The sequence below is a fragment of the Notamacropus eugenii genome, chromosome 6, assembly GCF_028372415.1.
Source record: "Notamacropus eugenii isolate mMacEug1 chromosome 6, mMacEug1.pri_v2, whole genome shotgun sequence".
NCBI classification, from domain to species: domain Eukaryota; kingdom Metazoa; phylum Chordata; class Mammalia; order Diprotodontia; family Macropodidae; genus Notamacropus; species Notamacropus eugenii.
The window spans coordinates 331,002,543-331,029,097 of NC_092877.1; the positions used below are offsets into that span (position 1 = coordinate 331,002,543).

The window sequence follows — 26,555 nt, forward strand, 5'->3', positions numbered from 1 at the left end:
ATGAGGTCCCAGGAAACACTTCCCACCAGTGGTTCATAGATTCCACCCCACTTCCACCATTCAGTCTTCCCTGGATTCTAATTTGCTTTCAACTTGAGTTTCTGCTATTAAATGTTAGTCTATAAACCTCTCTCTAAGCCTAGACCCTGGATTCCCTAGTAATTCATCTGTTCTTACATTGTCTCAAACCACAAGATTGTCTAGTGTTTAGATTCTGACCCAATTTAAGGGAAGCTGAAATGTAGACCAAAGAGAAACATAGTCTCTTTTCTAAGGAGATATTAATAACATAAAGTGGCATGCAAATACCTCTCCAGGTGAATTATGTTATTGACCATTTACATTTAAATTCTCAGTAATTCTTTTGAGAATAATCATGCAATTCCCTGTCTTCCATTGCAAAGAAAAAGCTGTGTTTTTTTCCTTACCAAAGTTACTTGAACAATAATTGCTCTCCAGAGTTCCACTTCTTCTACATTTTTGTTGACATAAGGCTACTGTAGGTCTTGAACCTTTATTTAAAAAAAAAGTCATATAGTTCATTAAAAATGCATGCATGGAAGCATAATTAATATTTGCATCTAAATTGGTAGATTTGACTTTCTCAGTTACTCCCCTGGGCACCAATCTGCATACATAGCTAGGACTAAGCCCCAAAAGTGAAATTCAAGAGTAGTACACAGAGATTACTTCTTTTTTTTTCATTGTTATGAGCAGTTACTGTAATTGTCCTGAGGCAACTGGATAGGCTACTTGCATTTCTTAGGATCAAAGAGGATCCAAGTGACTCTCTGTGTTTTCTTAATTATTTCAACCAATGCTTTCCTAAAATAACTTTGTAAAAGGATGAACCCTGCGTTAAGAAAGCCAAGTGTATAAAAACCTGTTCTTAGAGTTACAGCTTCTAAATATAACAGTCGGCAGGTTAAAGATGTCAGTATCAAGGGTAGTTGAAGACTTTTAAATAACAGAAATACTTCACATTTTGCGTAGTTTTTAATAATTTTCAAAAACAGATACATCATCTCATTTGATTCTTACAGCAACTCTGAATAGACCTACAGAGATTATTCTCATTCCCATTTTACAGATGAAAAAAAATGAGGCTTGGTTTGCCTGTGGCCAAATGATTGGTAAGTCGAGCAGCTGGACCAGAACTTCTATCTTCTTCCTAGCCCAGAGCTTTCTCTAGTGCCTTTAATGTAGGATTCACTTGGTCATGAATGTTGGAATAACAGCTCACTAAATTTGACTTACCAACAAATTTTTATAAATATATCTCATGTGAAAGATAAAGGAATATATAGAATACCTGCGTGGTGCTGGACAAGTCACTTAACTTTTTGGTGCTCTAGGGAGTTCTCTAAGAATATGAATTGTAGGGAAGATTCTGACATGCATATTGTTAAAGGGAACACCTCCTAGATGCTAATCAAATACAAGTCTATTTCCCTAGCCTATCTCTTGCATAAAGCAAGGTAGATATATTTATTTCATTATCTGTAATAAGGCTGTAATATCAAATATAACTAGGCTATGAAGAAACATGGAAAGTAGTCATTAAATGCACTTTTTAAAAGTAAACAAAAGGAGGATGTGTAATCATCACCTCCATAAAAATATTCAACAATTCAGCAGGTGTGGTACAGTATGGAGGGTGTAGGGTATCTTCAGACCCACATTTGAAGTCTTTCTTTCTTAGTCTGATAGGATTTTTTAGTGATCCTTGGGGTCATCAACCCCAACCATAGAACCTGCCAGAACTCCTCTGACATTGCTTTTGAGAACTCATAAGCACTTGCCATAGTACTTTGAAGGTTTACAAAAACTACTATAGGGACATCAAAGGTTTTAGGAATTACGTATTCTAATTCTTTCAGCATGAATTCATTTCCTAATCTCTCCATAGTGAAAAAACATCCAGTTTAGTTGCATGAAAGTCTTTATTTTTTTTTCATTTTTAATTTTTCCATCATCAAGTGTTTTTTTTTTCTTCCTACCCACTCCTCTCCCAATGGGGGGAAAAAGAAAAGCAAAACTTTTGTAACAAAGATAGTCAAGGAAAACAAACTCTCCACATTAGTCCTGTCCAAAACTTGTTTCTCATTTTGCCTATTAAGTCCAATACCTTTCTGTTTGGGCATTGTTGTTTTTAAAAATCACCTTAAGTCCTTTGGTATCACCAAGGTTGATCATTATTCAAAGGTTGATCATTGTTCAAAGTTTTTATGTCTTTCAAAAGTATTCTTTCACAATGTTGTTTTTATAGTATCTATTGTTGTTATAGAACCAAATGTTCCCTTGGCTCTGCTCACTTCCCTCCTCATCTCCCCTACTTCCTCTGAAACTATACTCTTCATAATTTTTTAAGGCTCAATAATATTCCATTACATTCAAATGATATAATTTGTTCAATCATTGTTCATTTGTTCAGTCATTCCCAGATTGATGGACACAATGTTAGTTTTCAATTCTTTGCCAACTCAAAAAGAGCAGTTTTAAATCTTTTTTGTACATGTAGATCCTTTTCTTTCTTTGGTCTCTGAGGAATAGGCCTACTAGTGGTGGATTAAATATTTCTGGGTCAAAGGATATGCATATTTTAGTCACTTTGGGGGTATAGTTCCAAATTGCTTTCTAGAATGGCTACATGGATGGCTATTGGAAAAGACTTTACCCATCAAGGACCTGTTAGTGCTCCTTAGAATTTATATAACTAATGATACTTTCCCTACTAGAAAGGGCAAATCTAGGGTCTGTGGCCAAAAATCACAGCTGGCCTCACTCTCAGACGGTCTCCTGCTGCAGAAGGATCTCACTGTTTCAGTATATGTTGGATATACAGAGGCTGCTTTGGAAAGGCTTAGGGATCCTTGTGAATACAGTCACCATCTGAATGCAAAGCACGTGTCCCCACAGTGTATTAGATGTACTCATTTAAACTGAAATATTTAATCCACCTTAACTAAAGCATAGTTATTTAAGGATTAGTGAACAAGACTTTATAACCAGACCTAGCATTTTATACAGTGGAGCAGGAAATCTTGTATTCTTGTTAAACTGGGCTAGGATCTTTTAGGATTAAAAGACATAGTAAATAAGAATTCCAATAGTGTCTATGAAGAGGTTAAGGTATTCAATTAAAGCCTGGAATCCTGACAATTTCTTTAGCTTAAAGACTTGTGAAAGGAAGGAGACAAGCATTTATTAAGTGCCTGCTAAATACCAGGCACTTTACAAATATTATCTTCATTTGATCCTTACAACAACACTATGAAGGCAAGTACTATTATTATCCTCAGTTTACAGTTGAGGAAACAAAGGCAGACAGAGGTTATGTGACTTGCCTAAGGTCACACTGCCAGTATGTGTCTGAGGATGGACTTGCACTCAAGTCTTCCTGTCTACAGACCCAGTGCCACTTCACCACCTACCTGCCATGAAGTAAGGAAGACCTGAGTTTGAGAATTACCTCGGAATTACACTTACTGGGTGAGCCCTTGGATAGTCACTTGACTTCTCAAGTACCCCAGAAATACTGTGAATTTATAAGTTATAGAGCAATTGCCTAAATCTTCATTCTTCAGAACTCAAATGAAATTCAGTTTGAAGTCAGATCTTCTCTACCATTCATTTGGTTATTAATCATGTGTTGTTTTTAACAGCTCTTTTATTGCTTGTTATTAACTGTTATTTGTCTTCTTTTGTTATTTCAGATTGCATGTGTTTTTTATGTGTTGTTTCTTTGAAGGCCAAAACTACATCTTATACTTTGTTATATTTCCCCATAGCTTCTACCTAAGTGCTGAGTACATATACCAGAGATTCAATAGCTATCTATTGATTTGGTTTAACTTGATTTTGAAAAAAAAATTTAAGGCTTACCTACCTGAATTGAGTAGTATCACCTTCCCACACAATATTTACCATTTGAGCAGGTTAGGTTGGTTTTCTGAAAAATGACACTATCTAATATGAATGTATTGTCATGGTTGCTTTCATCTTTATTTGCTGAAATTGTTTTATGTAGGTCAACACAGGAATATCTTTGTACTAAAGATAGCCTTGTTCACAAGTCTTCTCCAGTATAATGTATTTAATAAAGATATTATTTTGATGAATATACTATCCTTTGAGATCCATACACATACCAGTCTAATCAGAATCAAGCTCCCCTCCCCAGCAAGCTCACACTACTCCTAGAAGTTCCTAGACACAGTCCTATTGAAGTATAATCCCCAAAGCTTTGTAAAGAAAGAAGTCTGGAGTTGAAGGGATGAAAAGGATGTTTGTGTCTGCTTTTTTAGTTTGAATTTTTCTATTTTTAACTTGACAAACACCAAATAAAGTGGAAATTTCCATAGGAGAAGATTGTATGTGAAATTGTAAATCCCTACTATGTATGGTTTGCCTTGTTTTAAAAAGTATATAATAAATTCAACAAGTAACTTTCAAAACTGACTTGCTCATCCATGAGTCCGTTTTGCCCAGATCTTTTAGGAAGATGTTTTCAGCATATTTGGAAGATTTACTGAATGTCATTGACAGGAGGGCCAACGTGAAGTAGGGGAAAAGGTATGGTAGAAAAAGTCCTAGAGTGAGAATCAGGAGACTTTTGTTGTTTTAACTAGGTGGATAACCAGCAGCATTTCACTGAAGATATCCTTACCTTTTCTGTGCCTCAGTTCCCTCATTAGTAAAATATTTAGAGTGGTTGGACCAGATGAGTTTTAAGATTTTCCAATGCTAATATAATACAGAGATGTCAGAAACATGACTAGGTGAGTAAGAAAGTGAATAGTACATAACTTGATCAGCACCATGGCTAGGGAAAGTCTGGTCCTGGGTTGAATTATGCTGATATGAGCATGGGTTACCTGGTGGGGAGATTTAAGGAGCAGAAAGAAGGGTTCTTGGTGGTATTCCCAGTTGCTAGACTGGACTCTGTTGAGGAGCCTTTCAATAGATTTGTTGGTCCTCAGAAAGTGACTGACCCATGTGAGCCTTCAGCTCATGAAAACAGGAAACAAGCTGCATTTTTCTTGTCTCTCCCATGACACTGATTGCCCCATAGGAATGTGACCAAAAGTGTATTGGGTCTATATCCTCCATCTTTCTGGATATCTGAGTGCCATGGCCATTCTTGGCACCTCCCTGATAGCTAAAGGTGGGGAACAGCTATAAATGTAGTAATTCTAATGGCATGAATGAATCATTTGCTTTGGTTATCTCAGGTTGACACCTTATCAAAATAGTAGCAATAATCTTTTTTTAAATTCTAGTGAGATTTTTTTTGTCGTAAAGTGGATAGGGGAGATGATCAAGAAGTGGGCTTTGACCCTAACAAAATGATTTCCAGAGGAATAAAAGCTCACTGTGCCTCCAGCATTGCCAGTAATTATAATACACACCTCTTATCTAATTGATTAATTTTAATTTTTAAAATGTCATTTTTTTTTTGAATGAGGCTTCCAAAATAAGCTGAGAATCATAAGATTCCCAAAGGATTAGGAATCAATGCCTTAGAGCAGGGGTTCTAAACCTGGGGTACATGAATTGTTTTTTAAAAATTCAATCACTATTTCAACATAATTGATTTCTTTTCTAGTCCTATGTATTTTAATTTATGCATTTAAAAACATTATTCTGAGACTGAGTCCATAGGCTTCACCAGACAGCCATAGGGGTCTGTGACACACCAAAAGGTGAAGGTCTCTTGAGCTAGCACCTTAGCCCCAAATATTAGAATTCCATGTCTGGAAAACAATAAAAATTTAGAATAAATTGAGGAAAAACTATTTAAGCTTATAATGAACTAATAGTACTGAACAGATTTGCTAGAATTTGGGTCCATATGTAGGAATTCTGCATGAATGGGTTCTAGAAATAGTTATATGATTTCGTGTGTGTGTGTGTGTGTGAGTGTGTGTGTGTGTGTGTGTGTGTGTGTGTGTGTGTGTGTGTGTGTGTAAAGGAGCTGTCAGCTGGAGTTGTAGCCCAGTGGCTACAATGTGTCAAAAAGGATGTAGCACTGCCAGAAGACAAGGCAGCTGCACTTCAAGGGTGTGTGACTTCCATGTTCCCTCCACTGATGCAGACTGAAATGCCTCTCTAAACCTTAGCAAATGGTCTTTAAGCAGCTGAGAGGCAGCCAGATGATGAAGTATTTAGAGTGCCAGACCTGGAGTCAGGAAGACCTGGGGTCAAGTTCAGCCTCAAACACTTATTAGCTGTGTGACTCTGGGCAAGTCACTTAATCTCTGTTTGCCTCAGTTTCCTCATCTGTAAAAATGAGCTGGAAAAAGAAATGGCAAACCACTCTAGTATCTTTGGTCATGAAGAGTCAGATATGACTTAAATGACTGAACAACAGTAGCAATCAGCTAAGGTTGAAAATATCCTCCTAGTGATGAAGCTCTGTGAACTGACAGGTTGGTGCATGACAGATTCTCAGGGCCCAGACCCAATGCCTTTCAAGATGGATAGGACCTAGCAGATGTTGTGCTTCACTGTGAAAACCAGAACCTGAAGTCACTTCTACACTTTGAGGAAGCACTGGAGAATGATTTGAGTGGAAGCAAATAGTGGTGGTGATTTTCTCAGGTAACATTTTTGAATAAATCCATAGAGTATCAACTCAAAGTCTTCCTTTTCTCATTAGCATCTTACTTTAAGAAAATGGATTCAATTATTCTTCTATATGGTTCTTCATTAGTAAACATTTATTGAGGCCTGTTGATTTCACGTTTACAATGTCTCTCAAATATGACCCTCCTTTCTCCTCTGACTCTGCCATCGCTGTGGTGCAAGCCCTCATTATCTCACACCTAGACTATTGTAATTAATGGCTACTGGTTCAGCCACCAAAGCAGTTTTCCTAAAGTGTAGGTCAGACCATGTCACACCTTCCCCCATCACCCTCAGTGGCTCCCTGTCACCTCCAGGAGCAAATATAAAATGCTCTGTTGGGCATTCAAAGCCCTTCATAGCCTATCCCCCTCCTACCTTTCCAGTCTTGTTATACTTTGCTCCCAGGCATCCCCTCTTCCATTCAGTGACACTGGTTGTCTTGCTATTACATGAATAAGACACTCCATTCCTCAGCTCTGGGCATTTTCAGTGACTGCCCCTCCCCACCCTTAGAATGTTCTCCCTCTTGTTCCATCTACTGTTCTCCCTGGTTTCCTTTAAGTCCAGCTAAAACCCCATCTTCTACAGGAAGCCTTTCTCAATCCTTTTTAAATCTAGTATCTTCCCTCCTTTAGTCATTTCCTTCTTAGCCTGTATATAGCCTGTTTGTTCATGTTTTCTTGTTGTCTCCCCCATTAGATTTGAAGCTCCTTGAGGGCAGGAAAGGTCCTTTGCCTCTTTTTGTATCCCTAGTGCTTAGTACAGTGCCTAGTGCACTGTTGTCATTGTTCAGGTGTTCAGTTGTGTCTTTGTGACCTTGTACACCACAGCCCACAAGTATCGTCCATGGAGTTTTCTTGGCAAAGAGTCTGGAAGTGGTTTGCCACTTCCTTCTCTAATAGATTAAGGCAAACAGGTTAAGTGACTTGTCCAGGGTCACCCAGATACTAAGTCACTGGGACCACATTTGATCTTAGGTTCTCCTAACTCCAGGCCTTGGTCTCTGTCCACTGAGCCACTTAGCTGCTATATGACTGGCACATAGTAGGTGCTCAATAAATTTACCATGTGTTAAGCATTCAGCTCCTCTGGTTTTAAACATTTAAAGTGACAGAAATTGTTTCCTCTGAGTAAGAATATTCTTTTCCTTAAACTTTTTGTAACCCAAGAGAATTTTTACTGCTCTATTAAATCCCATAATCCCTCACGAAACTTACTTGTAGGCACCGGAGCTGTTGTTGTAATCGGAGGGATGGTGGTCGTAGGTAACTTTTTTGGTCTGAATTTGTAGTGGCCAATGAAACCATCAGCAGTTAAACTCAAGTCTGACAAGAATTGAATGAGAAGCTCATTTTGCTCAGACACAATGGGTCTAGAAGATGAAAAAGAAACATTCTGTTATAGAAAGCTCAGGGTTAGGTAGTGTCTGTGCTGGAAGCAGAATGAAAGAAAGCCACCATTAGAAGTTAAAGAGTTGCATAAAATTGTAAAAACAATTATCCCTTGTTATATCATTGTTGGAGACAACAAACTTCTAGTCATTACCAGACACAGGCAGTCAAAAAGTAGCTTAATCCTAATCTGGGGCTCCTGACTGGCTTCAGTTTCCAGTAAGGACACCTTTTCTTTCAGTGCAGATAAACTCAATAATTTATAGCCTTACAATTTTATATATTATATAAATTTATATTGTATTTATATAATTTACATAATATCTTAATTATAATAATATAAATTTATATTGTATATCTTATAAAGCTGTCCTGGTAGATAGTTAATTGCCTAGTATAAGAGAGGTGGTGCAGGGACAGCTAAGTGGTGCTGTGGATAGTGGATAGTGCTGGGCTTGGAGTCAGGAAGACTTGAGTTCAAATCCAGTCTCAGACACTTACTATCTGTGTGACCCTGCACAAGCCACTTAACCCTGTTTACCTCAGTTTCCTCATCTGTAGAATGAGCAGGAGAAGGAAATGACAAACTACTCTAGTATCTTTGCCAAGAAAACCCCAAATAAGGGTCATAGAGAGTTGGATATCTGAGAAGTAGATATGAGAGCTTTCTCACCGTAAATATAAACAATCCACATCCCATCAGAGCCATTGGTTTATTCAGGTGGTATCATGATCCCAAAAGAGTCTAAATATGATCATTTCTGTGAAACACAATGAGTCAAACTGAACTAACCAGACAATTATATGAGATGTTTGCAAATATCTTTGCAAACTCTAACGCAACATATAAATGCAGTTTTCATCATTATAATCATCATCATCAACATTGTCATTCTTCCCAATTGACTAGTGTCATCTGCCAAAATATTCAAAATGGCAGCCCACAATCAGCACAGTGGGGCTAACTCTCCTTTTTCCATAAGCAGCTCTCTCTGATTTAGACTCCATGGAACATCATGTCACCATGCTGGATACCTCCTTGTGTCTCCCTACACTGCTTCCTTTTGTGTATAGTCTTTCCGCATTAGATTCTAAGTTCCTTGAGTGCTTAGCACAGTGCCTGTCACATAGTAAGTATTTAGTAAGCGTTCATTAAATTGAATCAATATATTCCCCCATTAACAGTGAAAAAATACATCAAAACAACTGTTTGGCATCATGTAAATCAAATAGCTTGTTGCTTGAAATATTCAGATAAGTTGGATAAATATATAAGCATAAATACTGAAAAACCTTATTAATTTGGGTCCTACTAATTTTGCATTTGGAATACTTGGCAGGGGATGACTAGATTGAAATTGAAAGGGCTTACAGAGTAAATGAATCATGTACAAACAAGACTTTAGAGGGAATATTTAAACTACTGGTTGTTTTGATGACGTCCCAGTCTCTAACTAATTTGCCAAAGTGCTGCCACCTCTGAACTAAATAGTGTTCCTTCTGAACTGTGGGGTGGAACCTGTAAAAAAAAAATAAGGAAATGTTTATAAATGTATATTTAATATATGCATGGACATATAGACATTTTGTTGTTGAGTCATTCCAGTCATGTCTGACTCATGATCCCGTTTGGGATTTTCTTGGCAAAGATACTGGCATGGTATATTGTATATTTATATCTGAAACTGGGACTCCTTTGGGCCCCTGCCAAAGGCTCCTGGACCCCCCCCTAGATTTAGAGTGATTATCAACAGTAACTGTTGCTGTTTCCCTCCCAGCCTGATGTCTTTCTCTTGCTTGACCTCATTAAAGGGGCCAAGCCCTGGCTACTTCTTAAACAGTCCTATTCAATGAATGGGCGTTGGGTCACCCTAAGTGAGTGCCTGCAAAGACCTTGGCCTAAAGGGCCCAAGGTCTCCCAGTGCATCCTGGGTCATCTCCAGTCATCCTGATGAATATCTGGTCACTGGACTCTGATAGCTCTGGAGGAGAAGTGAGGCTGGTGACCTTGCACAGTTCTCCTTCACTCAGAACAAAGTCAAGTGCAAGTCATGTCATCATTTCTCTGATGGCATGGTCTTCTTTGGCAATGAAGGATGAACACAATACATATGTATGTATAAAATTCTGTTCACAGAAGTCATCATGGAGAAATAAAATATAAAAAAGAGGCAGCTAGATTGGTACTGTGGAGAGAGTCTTCTATTATTTGTCCTTCGTTTTCGAAGAGGACCAGTGATACCACATCTTGACTTGTTTCTGAATTGGAGTTAAGTGAGGTAGAGTTGCACAAAGTCCTCAGCCTCACTCTCTCTTCCAGATTCATCAAAGTCCAGTGACAGGACAAAAGTCAGGATGACTGGTGCTGGCTAAGATGTAGCAGATGACCTTGGCGTCGTGGATACCTGACTAAACTCTAAGCACTCCTCAGCTTCACCTGTCTTCAGGGTCATTGGAACAAATTGTTCTCATCTTCCAATTCCACAGGGAGAAGTTTTCACATGCTTGGTTGGGGTAGACACCCCCCTAACTCATCGATGGGTTTGAGACCTGTCAGTTACCCTCAACCTGGTTTAGTCCATCTGCTGAGACAGTTTTACTGGGATGTAGCCGTTGCACGTACTACAGCTTCTTGGAGCCACAGGTGAGAGTTAGGTGAATCAGGTGGACACCAAAAGATGGATGAGCAGCCCTGAAAAGGGCTTGGCAAACTCTTACACCAGAGGTGCTAGCCCTCCCTGAACACCCATACATTTGGAGTCAGGAAGACTTGAATTCAAATTCAACTTCAGGCATTTACTAGCTATGTGGTCCCTCAGCAAGTTGCTTAACTTCTCTCAACTTCAGTTTCCTCATCTGTAAAATGGGGATGATAATAACACTGCCTCCCAGGGTTGTTGTGAAAGTCAAATGAAATAATATGTGTAAAGAGCTTTACCAACTTTAAGTGCTATATAAATGCTAGCTATGATTATGATGATGGGCTGCTAGGTGGTGAAGTGGATAGAGCAGTGGACCTGGAGTCAGGAAGACTCATCTATCTGAGTTCAAATCCAGCCTCAGACACTTACTAACTGTGTGACCCTGAGTAAGTCACTTATCCCTGGTGGCCTCAGTTTCCTCACCTGCAAAATGAGCTGGAGAAGGAAATGGCAAACCACTCTTTGTCAAGAAAATACCCAAATGGGATCACATAGAGTTGGACAAGACTGAAATGACTGAACAACAAATTGTGATGCCAAGAAAAAAAAATCATGATGCCAATTCCTTTGAAAATTTAAACTACAAAAGTTTTGTGGGAGAGCAACAGCTCCCTGCTTTTGTTTTGTAGAAGATGGTGACAGCTCCCTGCTTTTGTTATCAGATGTGGGGGTAGTAATAAATAATCACTCCATAGTGCTTTATGGTTACAATATGCTTTTACATACATTATTTGATCCTCACACACCTAACCGCAGTCCTGTCCTAACATTCTGAATAGAGCTCCTTTGTTTAAATGAGAGAACAGCTGAAAAGAGGTGCCATGCACAGCGATGAAAACCTGGAGCCCTTTCTTCACCAGCATCCCAGGCAGGATGGCATAATTACCATGATCCTTCATTGTCCTCTCTCTAGGCCAGGCTTCATTCTTGGTACTATAATTTTAGAGGCAATATGCTGAAGCTGAAACTTCTTGTGGAATATTGTAATTATCACTGCAAGGAAGACTTTTTTTTTCCCCTTACTATTTGCTGAGTCTTGGAATTAGAGGGGATTTAGTCAGAGTGGCATATATTCCATGGGGATCAAGGATTCTACCTGCACATAATTGTCAGGCAGTTGGGAAGAAAGAAGGTAGGACTTTGACTTGGGCTTTCTTCCCCGACAAATTGGGATCATGGGCCAGGAAGTCATTTTTTTTCACTTATCAATGCTGCAATGCCCATTACAACTAGCTCCCATGTGAGAGGCAGAGAGCATTTGACGTTGGCTTGAGTTAAGGCTATGTCTACTGATACATTTACCAATGAGGAAAGCCCCCAGGTGAACTTTCCTCATGGCTGGCCCTTTGCTATTGTGGAAGCCTTGCTGGCGAGCAGAAATAGTCAGTGGAGAAAAATAATACCCTCTGGTTTGGACCTCCATGACTCTGAGATCTAGTCTGAATGAGAAATACTCAGCTCTGTAGGAAAGCCCAAGAGACATATCATTCTGGTTATTATCCCCATTATACAGATGAAGATACTGAAGCACACAGAGATCCAGGATCACACAGCTAGTAAGTATTTGAGGTTGGATTTGAACTCAGATCTTCCTGACCACTGTGTCACTTTTCTGCCTTGTTATCGTTTAAATAGAAGCAGCTCACTGACACAAAGGACAGAATATTGGACTTAGCATCAAGAAGGCCCACACTGAAATCTGACTCAGACACTCACCAGTTATGGAACCCTAAGCAAATCTCTTAACCCCTCTTAGGTTTAATTTACTCATGTATAAAATGGAGATCTTACTGGCACCAACCTCCTAGGACTGTAGTGAATATAAAATCAGATGTAATGTACTTTGCAAACCTTAGGGTACTATGTAAATAAAGTATTATTATTAAATTGAGGGTTCAGAATTTAAACTTACCCCATAGAACAACATGGAGAATTCTAGATTCAGCCTCGAAAGGCCCTTAGAAGCCATCAAGTGCAGCCCCTCCCCAGTAGAAGAATCCCCCCTCTATAATAGCTCACAGATGTTCATCTAAACAAGGCTGATTTCCCTTTGAATTATTGATAAAGGGAAGACTTTTATGGTAAACTAGATCTGTAACAAGACTTCAGAGTAAAAGCTCCTTAGAGTCATCTCCTATTTTCAAGTATGCTGAAATCCTTCAATATTGATATTCATGGAGAATCCACTAATGTGCTGATTCTAAAGGAGTCTGATCTATTCAGTAAAGCAGACTGAACAAAGATTATCTACTGGCCAGTATTTGCCTAGGCTCAATCTGATTACAATGATGCATTTGGAAGTCATAAAACTTAGGGTTGAGCCTTCAGGGTTAGCACAACAGTGTTCGGGCTGAAAAAATGTTCAGTGTGGGGCTCTGAATTGTCTTCATGGCCAAAGTGAATCAAAGCCCAGCCAGTTTGATTGACTCCAACATTTATGTGACTCCCTCCTCTTCCTCCCCCCCAAAAACCCCAACCCAAAAAACAAGAAAACCCCACAAATAAACAACAAAAACACTTTCTGAAAATAGGAAATGTGGAGGCTCTGCAAGAAGCCAGACGGACTCGGGCTAACATCCCTCTCCTTTGTTTCTATCATGTTCAATGAACTCTTTGTGGAGGGCATTGGGGAACTGCTGTAAAGGAAGGGGAGATGGTCTGAATCAAATATGTATACATTGATAATCTACATGTATACATGTGCATGTATATATTTGTGTACTAATATATTTATATGCAGATAAGTATGTATACATAAATGTACATGTATGTATATATACATATACATATATATATATACACACTCATGAATATCTTAATATATGTACTAATGTAACAAGGGCACCCCACAATGGGGAAGCATGGTCTGAGGACTAGGCCCCCAGAGTGGTTGGTTATCCATTACACCAGTTTTTCAAACACTATAATATTTCAATTTAAGTTGTTCTGCTTAGAATTCTTTTAGAATTTTTTAAAAGTTTCGATAGCATAGCTTTGGCAAGGATCTCAAAGAGTAAGGTTGGAATCATTGTTACTGCTGTTTAGTCATTCAGTTGTGTCTGTTCAACTCTTTGTGACTCATGGGCCATACTGTCCATTGGGTTTTCTTGGTTTGCCATTTCCTTCTCCAGTAAATTAAGGCAAACAGGTTGAGTGACTTGCCCAGGAAGACATAGCTAGTTAAGTGTCTGGGGCCACATTTGAACTCAAGTCTTCCTGATTTCAGACTCAGGATTCTATCCACTGGCCTATCTATTACAGGCTGGCAAATGTTTTTAAAAAAAGCAACTTGTGAAAATCAAAATACATTTGGACAACCTAAAAAGAAATGAGTTTCAGGTCATGTAGAAGCCAATAAAATAAACCTAAAAGACTTACGCAGGCGGTCTATCTCCACAATATTTTCCAATTCTTTTAGCATCATTGATTTCTCCCCCATTGAATATAGCCACATAGTCATATCTGCAATAGTTATCTTGTTCCACATCAAACTTCTCAAACTTGACCTCTATTACCTGCATATAAAGTACAGCATTAGAGCAAATTAACAGATACGAAGGACGCTGTATGCTTCCAATAAACTTGTATTTCACCCTCTCCCTGTCTCTAGACTCAGCGTGAGACTTCTCTGAAATACAATGTTTTTTGAAATTCCTTTTCTTCCTCTTTAAGATTTTTTCCCCTTCAGTCATACCTGTTTAGATTTCATGAACTCTTTGATTTGGTTAACAACTTATTGCATTCATTCTCTTAAATTTTTAATCATTTCAGGTTGTTGTTCCAACAGCACTTAACATAGACTACAGGTGTTCATTGCCTTCTCAGTGTGACATTAGCCTCATGTGTCTTATTTAGTTCACTGAATAATGTAATTCTAGTGAACAAATTAAATTCCATCTCACCTTCCTTTTCCCCTAGAGGTATATATCATACACATAAAAATATTGAGGTCATTCCCTTGCATTGTGAGCATGAGGGGCAGAGAAGATATAAATGGTGTTCTTTCCTTGAAATTGGCTATATGTTTATTTTGCAATTAACAAATCATGGAGACCATTTAAAATGTTTTTGATTGGGAGCCCAGAATTAAAATTTATTTTCAGACCCTGGCTCCTTTCTACCCTTTTTTACTTCCCTCCACCCAGACTCCCAAGTACTCTGTGATTCAAGTACACTGGCCTCCTTGTTGCTCCTTTCACCTAGCGCCATTTTCACTGGCAGTTTGCCATATTTGCCACTCTGTCTTCTCCATCTTCTCTTGGCTTACCTGACTTCCTTCAAGTCTCACCTAACATCTCACTTTATGCAAGAAGTCATTCTCCTTAATCTTACTATCTTCTCTCTGAGATTATTTTCAATTTTTCACGGATATATCTTGTTTGTAGATGAATGCGTTTTCTATCCCCTATTAGACTGAGTTTCTTAAGGGAGGGGACCATCTTTTGCCTTTCTTTGTGTTTAGCACAGTGCCTAGCACATGGTAGCTCCTAGAAAATGCTTCTTGAGGTATTGAAATAGACAATTACAGGGTCACAGAGCTGGAAAGGACCTTAGAGGTTAAGTCCAGTGCTGCCGCCTTATACATGAACACCCTCTATTATTAGCCTAATAAAAGGTCAACAACCAACCAACCAGGCTCTTTGAAGGCAGAGACTATGCTGATATTCATCTCTGAATTCCCAGTATCTACACACAGCGCTTTTGACATAGCAAACACCTAAGTGTTTTTTGAATTGCTGAAGCCTTTGTGAAAGGTGATTCTTTGATCTCTTCCAGTGACAAAGGAGGGCGCTACTCGCAAGGGAATCTGTTCCATTTTTTGTACAATTCTAATTGTTACCAAGTTCTTCTTACACCATAGCTGAGCCCTGCCTTCTTCTAACCTCTGCTTATCGGTCCATGTTCTGACTTTTGCAGAGACAATGAATAAGTCTGCTCCATCGTTACCTGAGGGTACCCGGGACCACAAGGGTTAACAGATCCTAGGAGAGAAGTCAAGAAGCCAGTGGGTCAATAGAAGGCTATCAGAAGTAAGGTATGAAGGCTAGCCAATCTACTCTACTCATAGTATTTCCCTACTATGGCCAGGATGGTCATTAAAATGAGTCTGTAGCAAAAAGAAAAACCAGGATGTTTGAAGTTCTGAGAAATGGTGTGGGTGTGTGAGAGAGAAGTAGCGTTCATGAATGTTCAAAAACATGGTGGGAGATACAAAGAGAATATTGGTCAGTTTTTAGCACAAGGGAAGCAAAGCCAAGGGTTCAGGATAAAGCATGGTCAGAAGTAATGAGGCACATGGTCCCTCAAACTTAAGTGCTCAGGAAGCATATAGAGAAGTAAATTGAATTGACTTCAGAAGTCATCTAGTCTAATCCACATATGAGCTGGGACCTCTGGCCCAACATTGCTCCTTGACCTCTGCTTGAAGACCATGAATGATGCAGCCCCAAGGGAGCAGCTTCTTTGATGATAATAGCCTAAGCAGCTTGCATGAGGGAAGGAGTGGACTGCAAGGTTATTTGCAGGAGAAGACTGACTGTCAGGATTTGCTTCCCTGGGGAAGAACAGTTAATGACTGGGGATCCTGACTCGAAATTTAACGAGAATGATTGACAACATTTACAAAGCACTTTAAGGTCTGCAAAACACTTCAGAAATATTACCTCATTTGATAGTCACAATAACCTCGGGAAGTAGGTCTTGTCTTTGTTCTCATTTTACTGATAAAGAGATTGAGGCAGAGTTTAAGTGACTTGCCCAGGGTCACACAGTAAGTATCTGAGGCAGAATTTGAATTCAAGTCTTCCTAACTACAGTTAGTTCTCATCATATAGCTCTTTAAGGTGAGATAAGTGTCATGATGATCCCCATTTTACAGATGAGGAAACAGAGGAAGATCAGAGAAGCTAAATAATTTGTCCACATCTGGTAAGTGTCTGAGGCAGGATCTGAACCCAAGTCTTCCTGACTCCAAGTCTAGTGTTCTAGTGTTATCTCTATTCACTAGGTCATAATGCCTCTGAGGATACACCTGTGGTGTTTCAAATCCAAATTCAAAATTGAAATTCAAAATTCAAAATTTTATGTGAACATTAGTCTAGAAGAGAAATTGTTTTTATTTTAAAGATTGTATTGAGTCCTTTTACAAAGATTAGGGCTAAAAAATCATTCACTTTTTTTGAAGTGTGCCTATAGAAGGTATATTGTGACATGGTCAGGCAATATCACTATCATGTATTACCTGCTGTAAATCAGTGAGGTGGGACTGAAGTCTTGTAGGCACCTTGAGAGTGACTCACACTGAAGTGGGAATATCACTAAGGACTAAACTATACCAAGAAAATTCCTCCAAGAGAAAAGAAGAGAGGACAAATACAGGTTTTCTGACCAAGAAAGTTCAGGAAACAGGACACATAGAGATCAATTTTATGGGGGTTGGGTCTGGAGCTCTCAGAGCCAGGGTCTGGCTGTGTATTCTCCATGCTTGGTGTCCCGAGGGCTGCTCTTATGTGCAGGTACAACTCCCAACCATCTGTGCCTTTGTTACTCCTCCACAGCTGTGCTGTCTGGCAGTGACATCCAGATACCATCTCCCCCTACAATGAGACCTCCCCAGGACTCAGGGCTGGGGCTCTTGGGATGCTCCAACCACAAGTCACCAAGATCCAATGGAAAGAGTACAGGATTTGGAATGAGGAGAGACATGAGTTAGAAGCTTTCAGCCAACAGCTTCAGAGGCAGCTTTGTGGCAAAACAGATAAAGTTCTGGACCTAAAGGCACTAAGATTAATGAGAACGGAGAAGGGTTTCTTGTAGAAGGTGGGGGGGAATGTTAATTCAAATTTGAAGGAAGCCAGGAGGAAAAGATGAATAGAAGAGAGTGCCAGGCATGGGCCACAGCCAGTGAAAATGCCTGGGATTGGGAGAAGGGGTGTTACTGAGAGGAACAACAAAGGCTCTGGTTACTCGATCGCAGTACTCAGGGGCAGCAGGGAACGGAGAACAGTGCCTGAATTGGGTCAGCGGTGCAGTGGTTAGAGTACTGGCCTTGGAGTTGGGAAGATCTGAGTTCAGATCTCAATGCAGATACTAGCTGTGTGATGGAGAGCAAATCATTGAAACAGTCTGCCTCAGTTTCCATAACTGTAAAAATGGAGATCACAGTAGCGCATACCTCACATGATGGTTGTGAGGGTCAAAGGGGGTAATATTTGTTAAGTGCTTAGCACAGGGCCTGAAATAGAGCAAGTGCTTCATAAACGTGCGTTCCCTTCTCCAATATTTACTGAAAGGTTGATTACAGACAAAGCCATTTAACCAGTCCTGTTTCAGCTTCTTCATCTATAAGAAGGAAATAACAACAATAATAACCCATATAATATTTACCTCACTGGGCTATCATGAGGATCACACGTGAGACCTTTGCAAACTCTGACGTGTTATACTGATGTCAGCTAGTGTTCTTATGTCAGACATACAAGGTGGGACAAGAAAGCATGTACATAGAGGTTTTCGATGTGTGTTCATCCTCATCTATCACACAGCCTGCCTACTTTACCAAATAATGGAGCTACCTCCCAATGCCAGTATTTTAAATGAGGCTCTTAAATTCTAGGTTCCCAAGTACTGCACATATTTAAAAAGTTCTGGTTTGTTTGATGGTAGAGAGTGGAGATCAGCATTTGCTTGGATTGTAAACCCACAGCCCCAAAGATGATCTATAGATCATGTTGTACTAGTTACCACACCCTAACACCACTGAAAGCAAGAGACTGGTAAGGTGCTGGGGGAGTGTTTCCCAGTGGTTATCTAGACTATCAAGCAAGCAAGCATTTATTAAATATCTACTATGTACCAGTTCCTAGGTTATGTTGTTATATAAGGTTGCACTGAGCAACGGTGTCTAGGGAGAAAAGTCACCAATTGATAGTTGCAATAGTTATGGGAGAGATACAAGGTTGACTCCTCCCAATTCAAAGTCAGGCCAATGAACAGTTCAAAATCTCCTTGGAGTCTGCTTGGTCCAACAATAGCATCCAAATGATGTGACAAAGAATCTGAGATTCGCTAGTAAGAACAAAGTCCAAATCAGCTATACCTAGTGATCTTGTCACCATGTGAACTATTTGCATCACTCACCCCCCAGCCCTGGTGGGCTTTTTTCCCTATCCCCAAGGAGGGTAGATGATCTGGTCATGGCCTGCTTACCCATAGCACAAGCACAGCAGCCTCCTGACCCTTCCAAAGGGATTTTGTGGGATCAGATGCTTTCTCACTGAATTGGTCCCTGTAGGTCATCTATGGGGGTCTAAATGAGGCTCACTTGGGGAAGAGGATGGAACAGAGGTACCATGACAGTTCCTGGGAGTCTAAAACCTATTATCCACAGTGAGATAACTACCTAATCAGAGTAGGCAGGGTTGTATCCACTTACCCTCTTGTGAGTTCATACTTAATCAAATCTATAAGCTGCTTGACAAATTGATCCATTAGAGTGGCCTTGTTCCAAGCTAAGTCATGACTCACTGCGTGGAATGGATTGAAGTAGTTAGCTGTGGTCTGGCAGAAAAAAATGTTGGACTAAGAGTAGAAGAAAACTGAATTTGTATGCTAGCTCTGACAGTTACTAGCTTGTGACCTGGAGAAAGTCACTTACCACTTCTGAACCTCTGTTTCACAATCTGGAAAATGGATATAATATCTGCATTAGCATTACATTACCTGCTATTACAAGGTGTTTGTGAAGAAAGTGTTTCCTAAGCCATAAAGTGCTATGGAAATGTGACTTCTTGTTATTACTGAGTCCTGAACTATCTAAGGGACCTGATCTGTCTGGTGGCCATTTTTGCTCAAATCTATCTTCAAAGGTCTTTCATATCTTAGATGGTCCAGCAGGGGGCTCTCCTCTGTCATCAATGGTGTCACCCATAGTTGGGCTTTTGTTCAGTCATTTTCAGTCCTGTCTGATTTTTCCTGACCCCATTTGGAGTTTTCTTGGCAAAGATACTAAAGTGATCTGCCATTTCCTTCTCCAGTTCATTTTACAGATGGGCAAACTGAGACAAACAGGGTTAAATGAGTTGTCCAGGGTCACACAGCTACTAAGTGTCTGAAGCCAGATTTAAACTCAGGAAGCCAGATTTAAACTCCAGGCCTGGCCCTCTATCCACTGCTAGTTGCAGTACAGCTGATCTTGATCACTAGAAATTTTGTAGGAGTATAGTCTAAGGTGTACTTTGATATGAATGATCTGAGCCCGGGACCCAATCTACTCTTTTTCAATCAATGAGAAAAATATCTCTGGTATTCTAATCCAAGTGGTTAAAGATTGGGGGTTCAGGGAGGTGGGAATTTTAACTAGAGCCCAGCCTGGTCTCAATGAGGAGTTACTACAGTGAGGACAAAAGCTCTCTTCCTCAGTGCTATGATGTCAGTGTGGCAAGGGGTTGAGGAGGGGAACGAAGGTGCTTGACTTGAGGATGTCATCCCCTCCATTAGAGCCTATCAAGTAAGGAGGGTTGTGAGGACTATCACAAGATTTTGTGGATGGATTGGGGAGGCATTGACTTTTCTAAGGCAGGATAGCTTGGAGGCTGCTGATGGATCTCACAGAGTGAGGTTGCATTATATTAAGGGGATTTTGCAGCAGCAGTCAAGGGAGACAAATGTAGGATTCCTACCAAGGAAGGTTCAAGGAACCTTTACCAGACAATAGGCATCAGCGTCAGACCAGTTGAGATTTAACTTCATGGGAATGTTGCTCTTATAGCTTTTGGATACATTTACATGCTCAGAGCTCTGAAATCTGTGGGTTATTCTTGGAGACAAATGCTGTCCCTACCTGTGTTTGTCTGAATTAATCTTCCATAGCTCTGCTGTCGGTGAAGCCCATACATTAACAGTTCCAGTGAAAGCAGTCTTCTTATATGGAGAATGGACTGTGCAAATAATAAGTATGAAATAAAACCATGGCAAAGGAAGGATGGGATTGGGAAGTGCTTTCCATTGTAAGGCAAAGAAGGGCTAACCTGATGCAGAGATAGCCAAGGGCAACCTATAGATGTCAATCAAGAAATCCTCTAGAGAAGGGAAGAAAGAGGAGATAAGGACCTATTCCTATGGTATCTATGTGCTAGGCACTTTACAAATATGATCTCATGTGATCCAAGTGGAATGTATAATTGGTAAGTATTTACGATGTAGAAGGCAAGGACTTTACTAGGATGTATTTCAGGAAACATCGATTCTGGATTCAGTTAGAGTATTTTCTGTAACTTATTTAAGCTTATATGTAACCCCTATGGGCTGAAAGGACATCTCTGTACAAACTGCTCAATATCAGGTTATGAGAAAAGGGAGAGTGGCTCAGGAGTCAATTTCAAGGAGAAAGAACGAATGTGATGGATTAGGAATGCAAGCTCACTCGAATGCTAGGAAGTCACTGTGGGAGGTTGTAAGAGACCAAGTTTCTTCAGAAATAAATGAAGTGGAAGGAACACAGAGAAATGGGGTTAGGCAGCAAGAAGAATTGCACCTGATGAAAATACAGTGTGTGGGGGTGGGGGGTAGTGGGGTGAGGGGTAGGAGATCTGGAGGGCAAGGATTATATCTCATCCATTATTTTATCCCTTAAAGTGTCCAGTATAGTATCTTGCACAAAGTCCAGTGTCTGAATTTACCCAGAGCCTTTCCTTGGGCACTCCTCCTTCCAAACAGAAAGTAGGAGGCACTCAGAAATGCTGTGCTACTCATGGTTTTAATATAATGGGATATGATTGTGCTAAGAAACTGATAAAATGGGCAGTTTCTGAGGACTCTGGGAAGATCCCCATGAACTGATGCAGAGCAAAGAGAATAGAACATTCTAGAGAGTGATAAGAACATTACCGAGAAAAACTGCTTTGAAAGCTGTGCCATGATAAACCACAAGTCCAAAAGAAAGAAGATGAAACAGTACATTTACCCCCTGGCAAAGAGGGGACAAACTTAATATGTAAAAAGAGACATACACTTCCAGACATGGCTGATGTGGGAATGTTATCCCCAACAATGCAGGGCTTTTTGGGGGGAGGGGTTCTTATTTTTTTAATTTGCTCAATTGAGGCAATAAAGAGAGTCAGATTAATAAAAAAAATTGTTACTTGAAGAAATAAAAATAATAAACTATTTTTTAAAATGTTATACAAGACATAATTTGATCTTATAGCTCATTCCATATTGTATATAGCATGAGATAGGCTAGGATATAGCAACCAGATCAAAGATGGCGGTTCATTTTTACTGTGCAACGCCTCCAGAGAAGCAGCTGCACAGTAAGCCCCATAAGACTCCTGTCACTGTTTCCACTATTCTACCCCTTACTTTGATTTAACAGGGCACATCCAGTTTGGTTTTCCCTCTCTCACATCAAACCTACTCATCCAGCCCAGGCAACCACTCTCGCTCTGAATACTTAGCTTTCCTATGCAAATCTCTTGTGAAGGCTCTAGATACACACTCACTCCCCCGCTGAAAATTCCTCTCTGATCTCATTAAGACTCCTTTATTGTGACTCCTTCAAGATTCAGCTCACATCACATTTTCTTCAAGAAGTCTTTCCTGGTCTCCCCCCTTCTCTTCCTTCTTTCCTCCATCCTTCTGGGCCCTTCCCCTAGAGATTACTTTCCATTTGCCCTGTATATATATATCCAGTATGCACATAATTGTTTGCATATTGTCTGCCGCATAAGAACGTGAGGGCAAAGACTGTGTTCTTCCTTGCTTTGTATCTATAGAGGTTAAGCACAGCACCTGGTATACAGTAAGGGCTAAATAAATGTTGATTGACCTACTCGGAAAACTGGAATATGCTCCTGTATGATGGAGCATTTATTCCAGTTTGGCAGCTCACACAAAAGGAGTGGGGAACAGCATATGTATTTCCTGAAACTGACAAAAAGAATAAAAAAGGATACTTTAGTGTTATGAAAATAACTCCCATTCATATAGGCTTTATGCTTTACAAAATGCTTTCCTCCCAAGCCAAGAAGTAGGTGGTGTAAAGTAGTGGTGTCAAACTCAGGCAGACCCAGGGGCCCCTAAACTTTGTGGAACGATCCCTGCAAGCTGCATATTGACTTAGAAAATCACATATTAGCATTATCCACTTCTATTGCTTTTGTCAGTTATTTTGTTAAATGGTCCCCAATTACATTTTATCTGTTTTGGCCCATTCAGGACTGTTGCAGGCCACATGTATCCTTGAGATCTCTGACTGTTATTATTATCCTTATTTTACAGATGAAGAAACTGAGACTTAGAATACCAAAGGTCACCGAATTCCCTGACCTCAGTTCTCTTATCTTGTTTTGCATATCTTTGCATATTTTTGTTCTTCATTCTTTGTGACCACATTTGGAGTTTTCTTGGAAGAGATCCTGGAGTGCTTTATCATTTCCTTCTCCAGCTCATTTTACAGATGAGGAAACTGAGGCAAGCAGGGTTAAGTGACTTGCCCAGGGTGACACAGCTAGTAAGTGTCTAAGGTCAAATTTGAACTCAGGTCTTCCTGACTCCAGGCCTATCTACTCTGCCACCTAGATGCCTTGTTAATGACCTACCAGGGGAGAGGAATGTGCAGCCTTGAGTCCACATATGCCTTTCTAGGTCCTCAAGTGCAGCCCTTTGACTGAATCCAAACTTCACAGAATGAATCTCCTTGATAACAGGATTTGTTCTGTAAAGTTTGGACTCAGTCAAAAAAAGCCACACCCAAGGACCTAGAAGGTCACATGTGGCCTCTAGGCCCATAGGTTCCCCACCCCAGGGTCCTACACCAAAAGGCAGTCAGATTCCTCTGATGCCCCACCCTTGGATGTGACTGGGGAGCAGGGAGAAGGGGATGGAGAGGACAGATGACTAATTTATAAGACTGCCTTAAAGTATATCATTAATGTTTGGAGTTTATTTGTACACAATGACTTCTCAATACTTGCGAATAAAATAATGTTTTCTATTAAAGATAATAGGCCATTAAAATTTAAGCTTCTATCTTTAGACCTTGAAATTCGTCACACATTCTCATGTGGAGGGAATAGGAGAAATGCTGTAGAAAGGATAAAAGAAAGAAGGAAAGGGGGTTTTCTTTCAATGAGACTCTAAACACAGGAAACAACCCAGAGATTTCATAGGATGAGAAAGTGCCCCTAAATTATTCAAGACTCAATTTTTCCATTATATATTTCTCTTCTGAACAGTTCCCAGAGATTTCAAAGACTTCTCTGATGATTAAAAATTCAAGAGATCCTAGCTAAAAATTACATTAACAAAATAAAAGTGGATAAAGTGCATATAAATATACAAAAAGAAGTAGAATTTAGCCATCGAGAGAATAATAAAAGAATTCTGAAATACAATGTGAGTCCAATTTAATAGCTCAGAAACTGAATATCCTAAGGTATTTAAACCTACAACAAAGTAAAATATACTCTATTAAATCTATTAAATTTCAAAGGATTTCAAAATATAACTCAAATTATATTTTCTGAAATATAAGTTTAATTTATAAAAACTTCTAGTGTTCAATAATAACACTAAAATAATAAATGTAAAACCTTGTAGTATAGATTATAAAATCTATTCTTAGTGTTCATTAATAACAAAGCAAATTGTGTTATTAAAATAAAAATGAATTTCAGGATCATGAAGAAAGTTCTTGTTTCACATAATCAACAATACTGGTTCTCAAACTTTTTGGTTTTGAAATCTGTTTAGACCCTTAAAAATTATTGAGGATCCTCTCAAAGAGTTTTTGTTTATGTGAGTTATCTATTGACATTTACCATATTAGAAATTATGATGTCTTAGTATTATTATGAAAAGTCTTGACTTTCTGCACCTTCTGAAAGTGTCTCAAGGGTCTCCAGATCAAACCCTGAAAACCAATGGTTAACATCAATGTTATGCTGACTTGAATGAAAGTATTGAGATTAATATTGGGAAACATTTCCCAATATTATTTCCAAGGTATATCTGATAAAGTGACAAAGGGATCAGTTTTGAAAAATTCCCTAAACCATAGCAGAGGTCCCCATATAAATAATATGTGTATTTCAGATACTTGAAGGTAGAGTAGGTCTGCCTCTACATTTAGGAACTAGAATGTTTTTACTCTTTTTTCCATGTTAAATATGGAAGTATAGTCCAATTCTCAGATAGCACATAAACTTAAACAATCAATAAACTAAGCAGTATCACAAATCTATGCCTTCTTTACTCTGAGGAGTTAGGAATCAATCTTTCTACATAGAACTTGTACGGCATCTTGTATATGAAAGACACATTCGCTTTTAAAGAACTCCAGGGCGTCTCACACACTGATGTGGCTTCCCTTTCTTCCTTTTTGAAAAAAAGGATGTGGTTTGCTCTTTTGGGATGCTGTTGCTTTGTTAGCTGTTCTTCTTATTTATCGTTATTGGTTATACTTCAACACTTTTTGCTGGGGTACAAATTCTATTTCTGGAGTAAGAACTCTCTTGTCTGGTGCAGATTACCACTTCTGTAATTCAGGCTGTCCACATGAATTGCCATGTCAAAAATGTCATTACTGAGGTGGCCAACTCCCATGTGATAAGCCTTTCTAAACTTAGCAAGAATAATCCTTGGACAGTCAACCAAGGCCAGAGTGGTTCAGACTTGAAGCATTTTTAATAGATGCCTTTTTTCAAGATTTGCTTGAGTTTATATTTTGAAACCCCAAGGTTATGTCCAGGAGATTACAAGCAGTGGAACAGGACATTAGTGGAGACTAATGGTTATGATGACTAAAATCTCATCTCAAATTTACCCATAGGAAGATGATTCTGAATGGCAGTCTTTGACACGGAGAACATGGTATTTGTTCTGCCTGCTAGATAACTAAAAATCTCTCATAGTTTTGTGTTTCCGTTGCTTTTCTTAAGAATTATTTTGAATATTGAAAGATGGCACATTTATAAAACAGGAAATTAAATTTATAACTGGAAAGACTTCACAAAACAAAAGAGGCTGATTGAATTGGCATTTTTCTGCCTCCATCCCTAACACAACTCACTGCCTCCCATTCAGAAGGATTTGGAGGTGTGTTGTAGTCTCCCTGACTGTGAGTGTTAGGCAAACACCCACTGGTATGCTAAGTTCATGGAGCGCATGGCAAATTTTGACAGGCTTTTTGAACAAGTTCTGACTTTGACGGTGATATTAACAGGGCCAAGAATGGAAAAAGATCTTAAAGATCAAGTCCAACTTCCTTATTAAGACTGAGTGATTGTCTAACGTCGCATAGGTAGTAAGTAGAAGAGAGAATATTTGATCCCATGCCTTCTGACTCCAAATTCAGCATTCTTCCTAGGATGCCATGCTACCTGTCCTCACTGACTTTTCTCTTTCCAGGTGTGCTGGCCCTTGCTTTAGCCTTCGTTTTTTGGTTTCTGCCACAACACTCAGATCTGACTACTTCCCAGCTGCCAATCATCTTGGTACAGTACATGTAATGAGCCCCTTTGACTCTAACTCTCTTTTTGGCCTTTCTGATTAAAATTTAGTACGGATTGTTATGAGGATAAGATATGTAAACATGTAAAGAGTTTTGCTAACTTCAAAGTACTACACAAATGCTGTTATTATTATCATAGTGATTATTTCTATGTTTTCTTCATATAGATTTATCTCTGACTCTTACCCAAACAGGCTTTGTTTTCTGTTGCCATGGAAAACTTCTAGTTTCCTCCTCAACTTTGGACTATCACTAGTAGCCCAGTCCTGGACAGGGCCAGGTTGAATAGTACAAGAAGAAAGATGTGTCTGTGGTAGTACC

General features: G+C 39.4%; 1 protein-coding gene and 1 long non-coding RNA gene across 2 annotated transcripts in view; one reads left to right on the forward strand and one right to left on the reverse strand.

Moving 5' to 3' along the window:
• PCOLCE2 (procollagen C-endopeptidase enhancer 2) overlaps window positions 1–26,555 on the reverse strand; it is an 82,976-nt gene that overhangs the window by 4,459 nt on the left and 51,962 nt on the right. The window contains exons 5-7 of the mRNA XM_072618210.1: window positions 14,102–14,238; window positions 7,848–8,002; window positions 429–512 (exon numbers count right to left, since the gene is read on the reverse strand). Coding sequence (XP_072474311.1) covers window positions 429–512; window positions 7,848–8,002; window positions 14,102–14,238 — 376 coding nt within the window. The remainder of the gene's footprint in view (window positions 1–428; window positions 513–7,847; window positions 8,003–14,101; window positions 14,239–26,555) is intronic.
• LOC140509982 (uncharacterized) lies at window positions 6,394–26,492 on the forward strand. The gene is made up of 4 exons (XR_011969029.1): window positions 6,394–6,603; window positions 10,509–10,665; window positions 15,641–15,758; window positions 26,132–26,492. It is a non-coding gene; the product is annotated as an uncharacterized lncRNA (long non-coding RNA).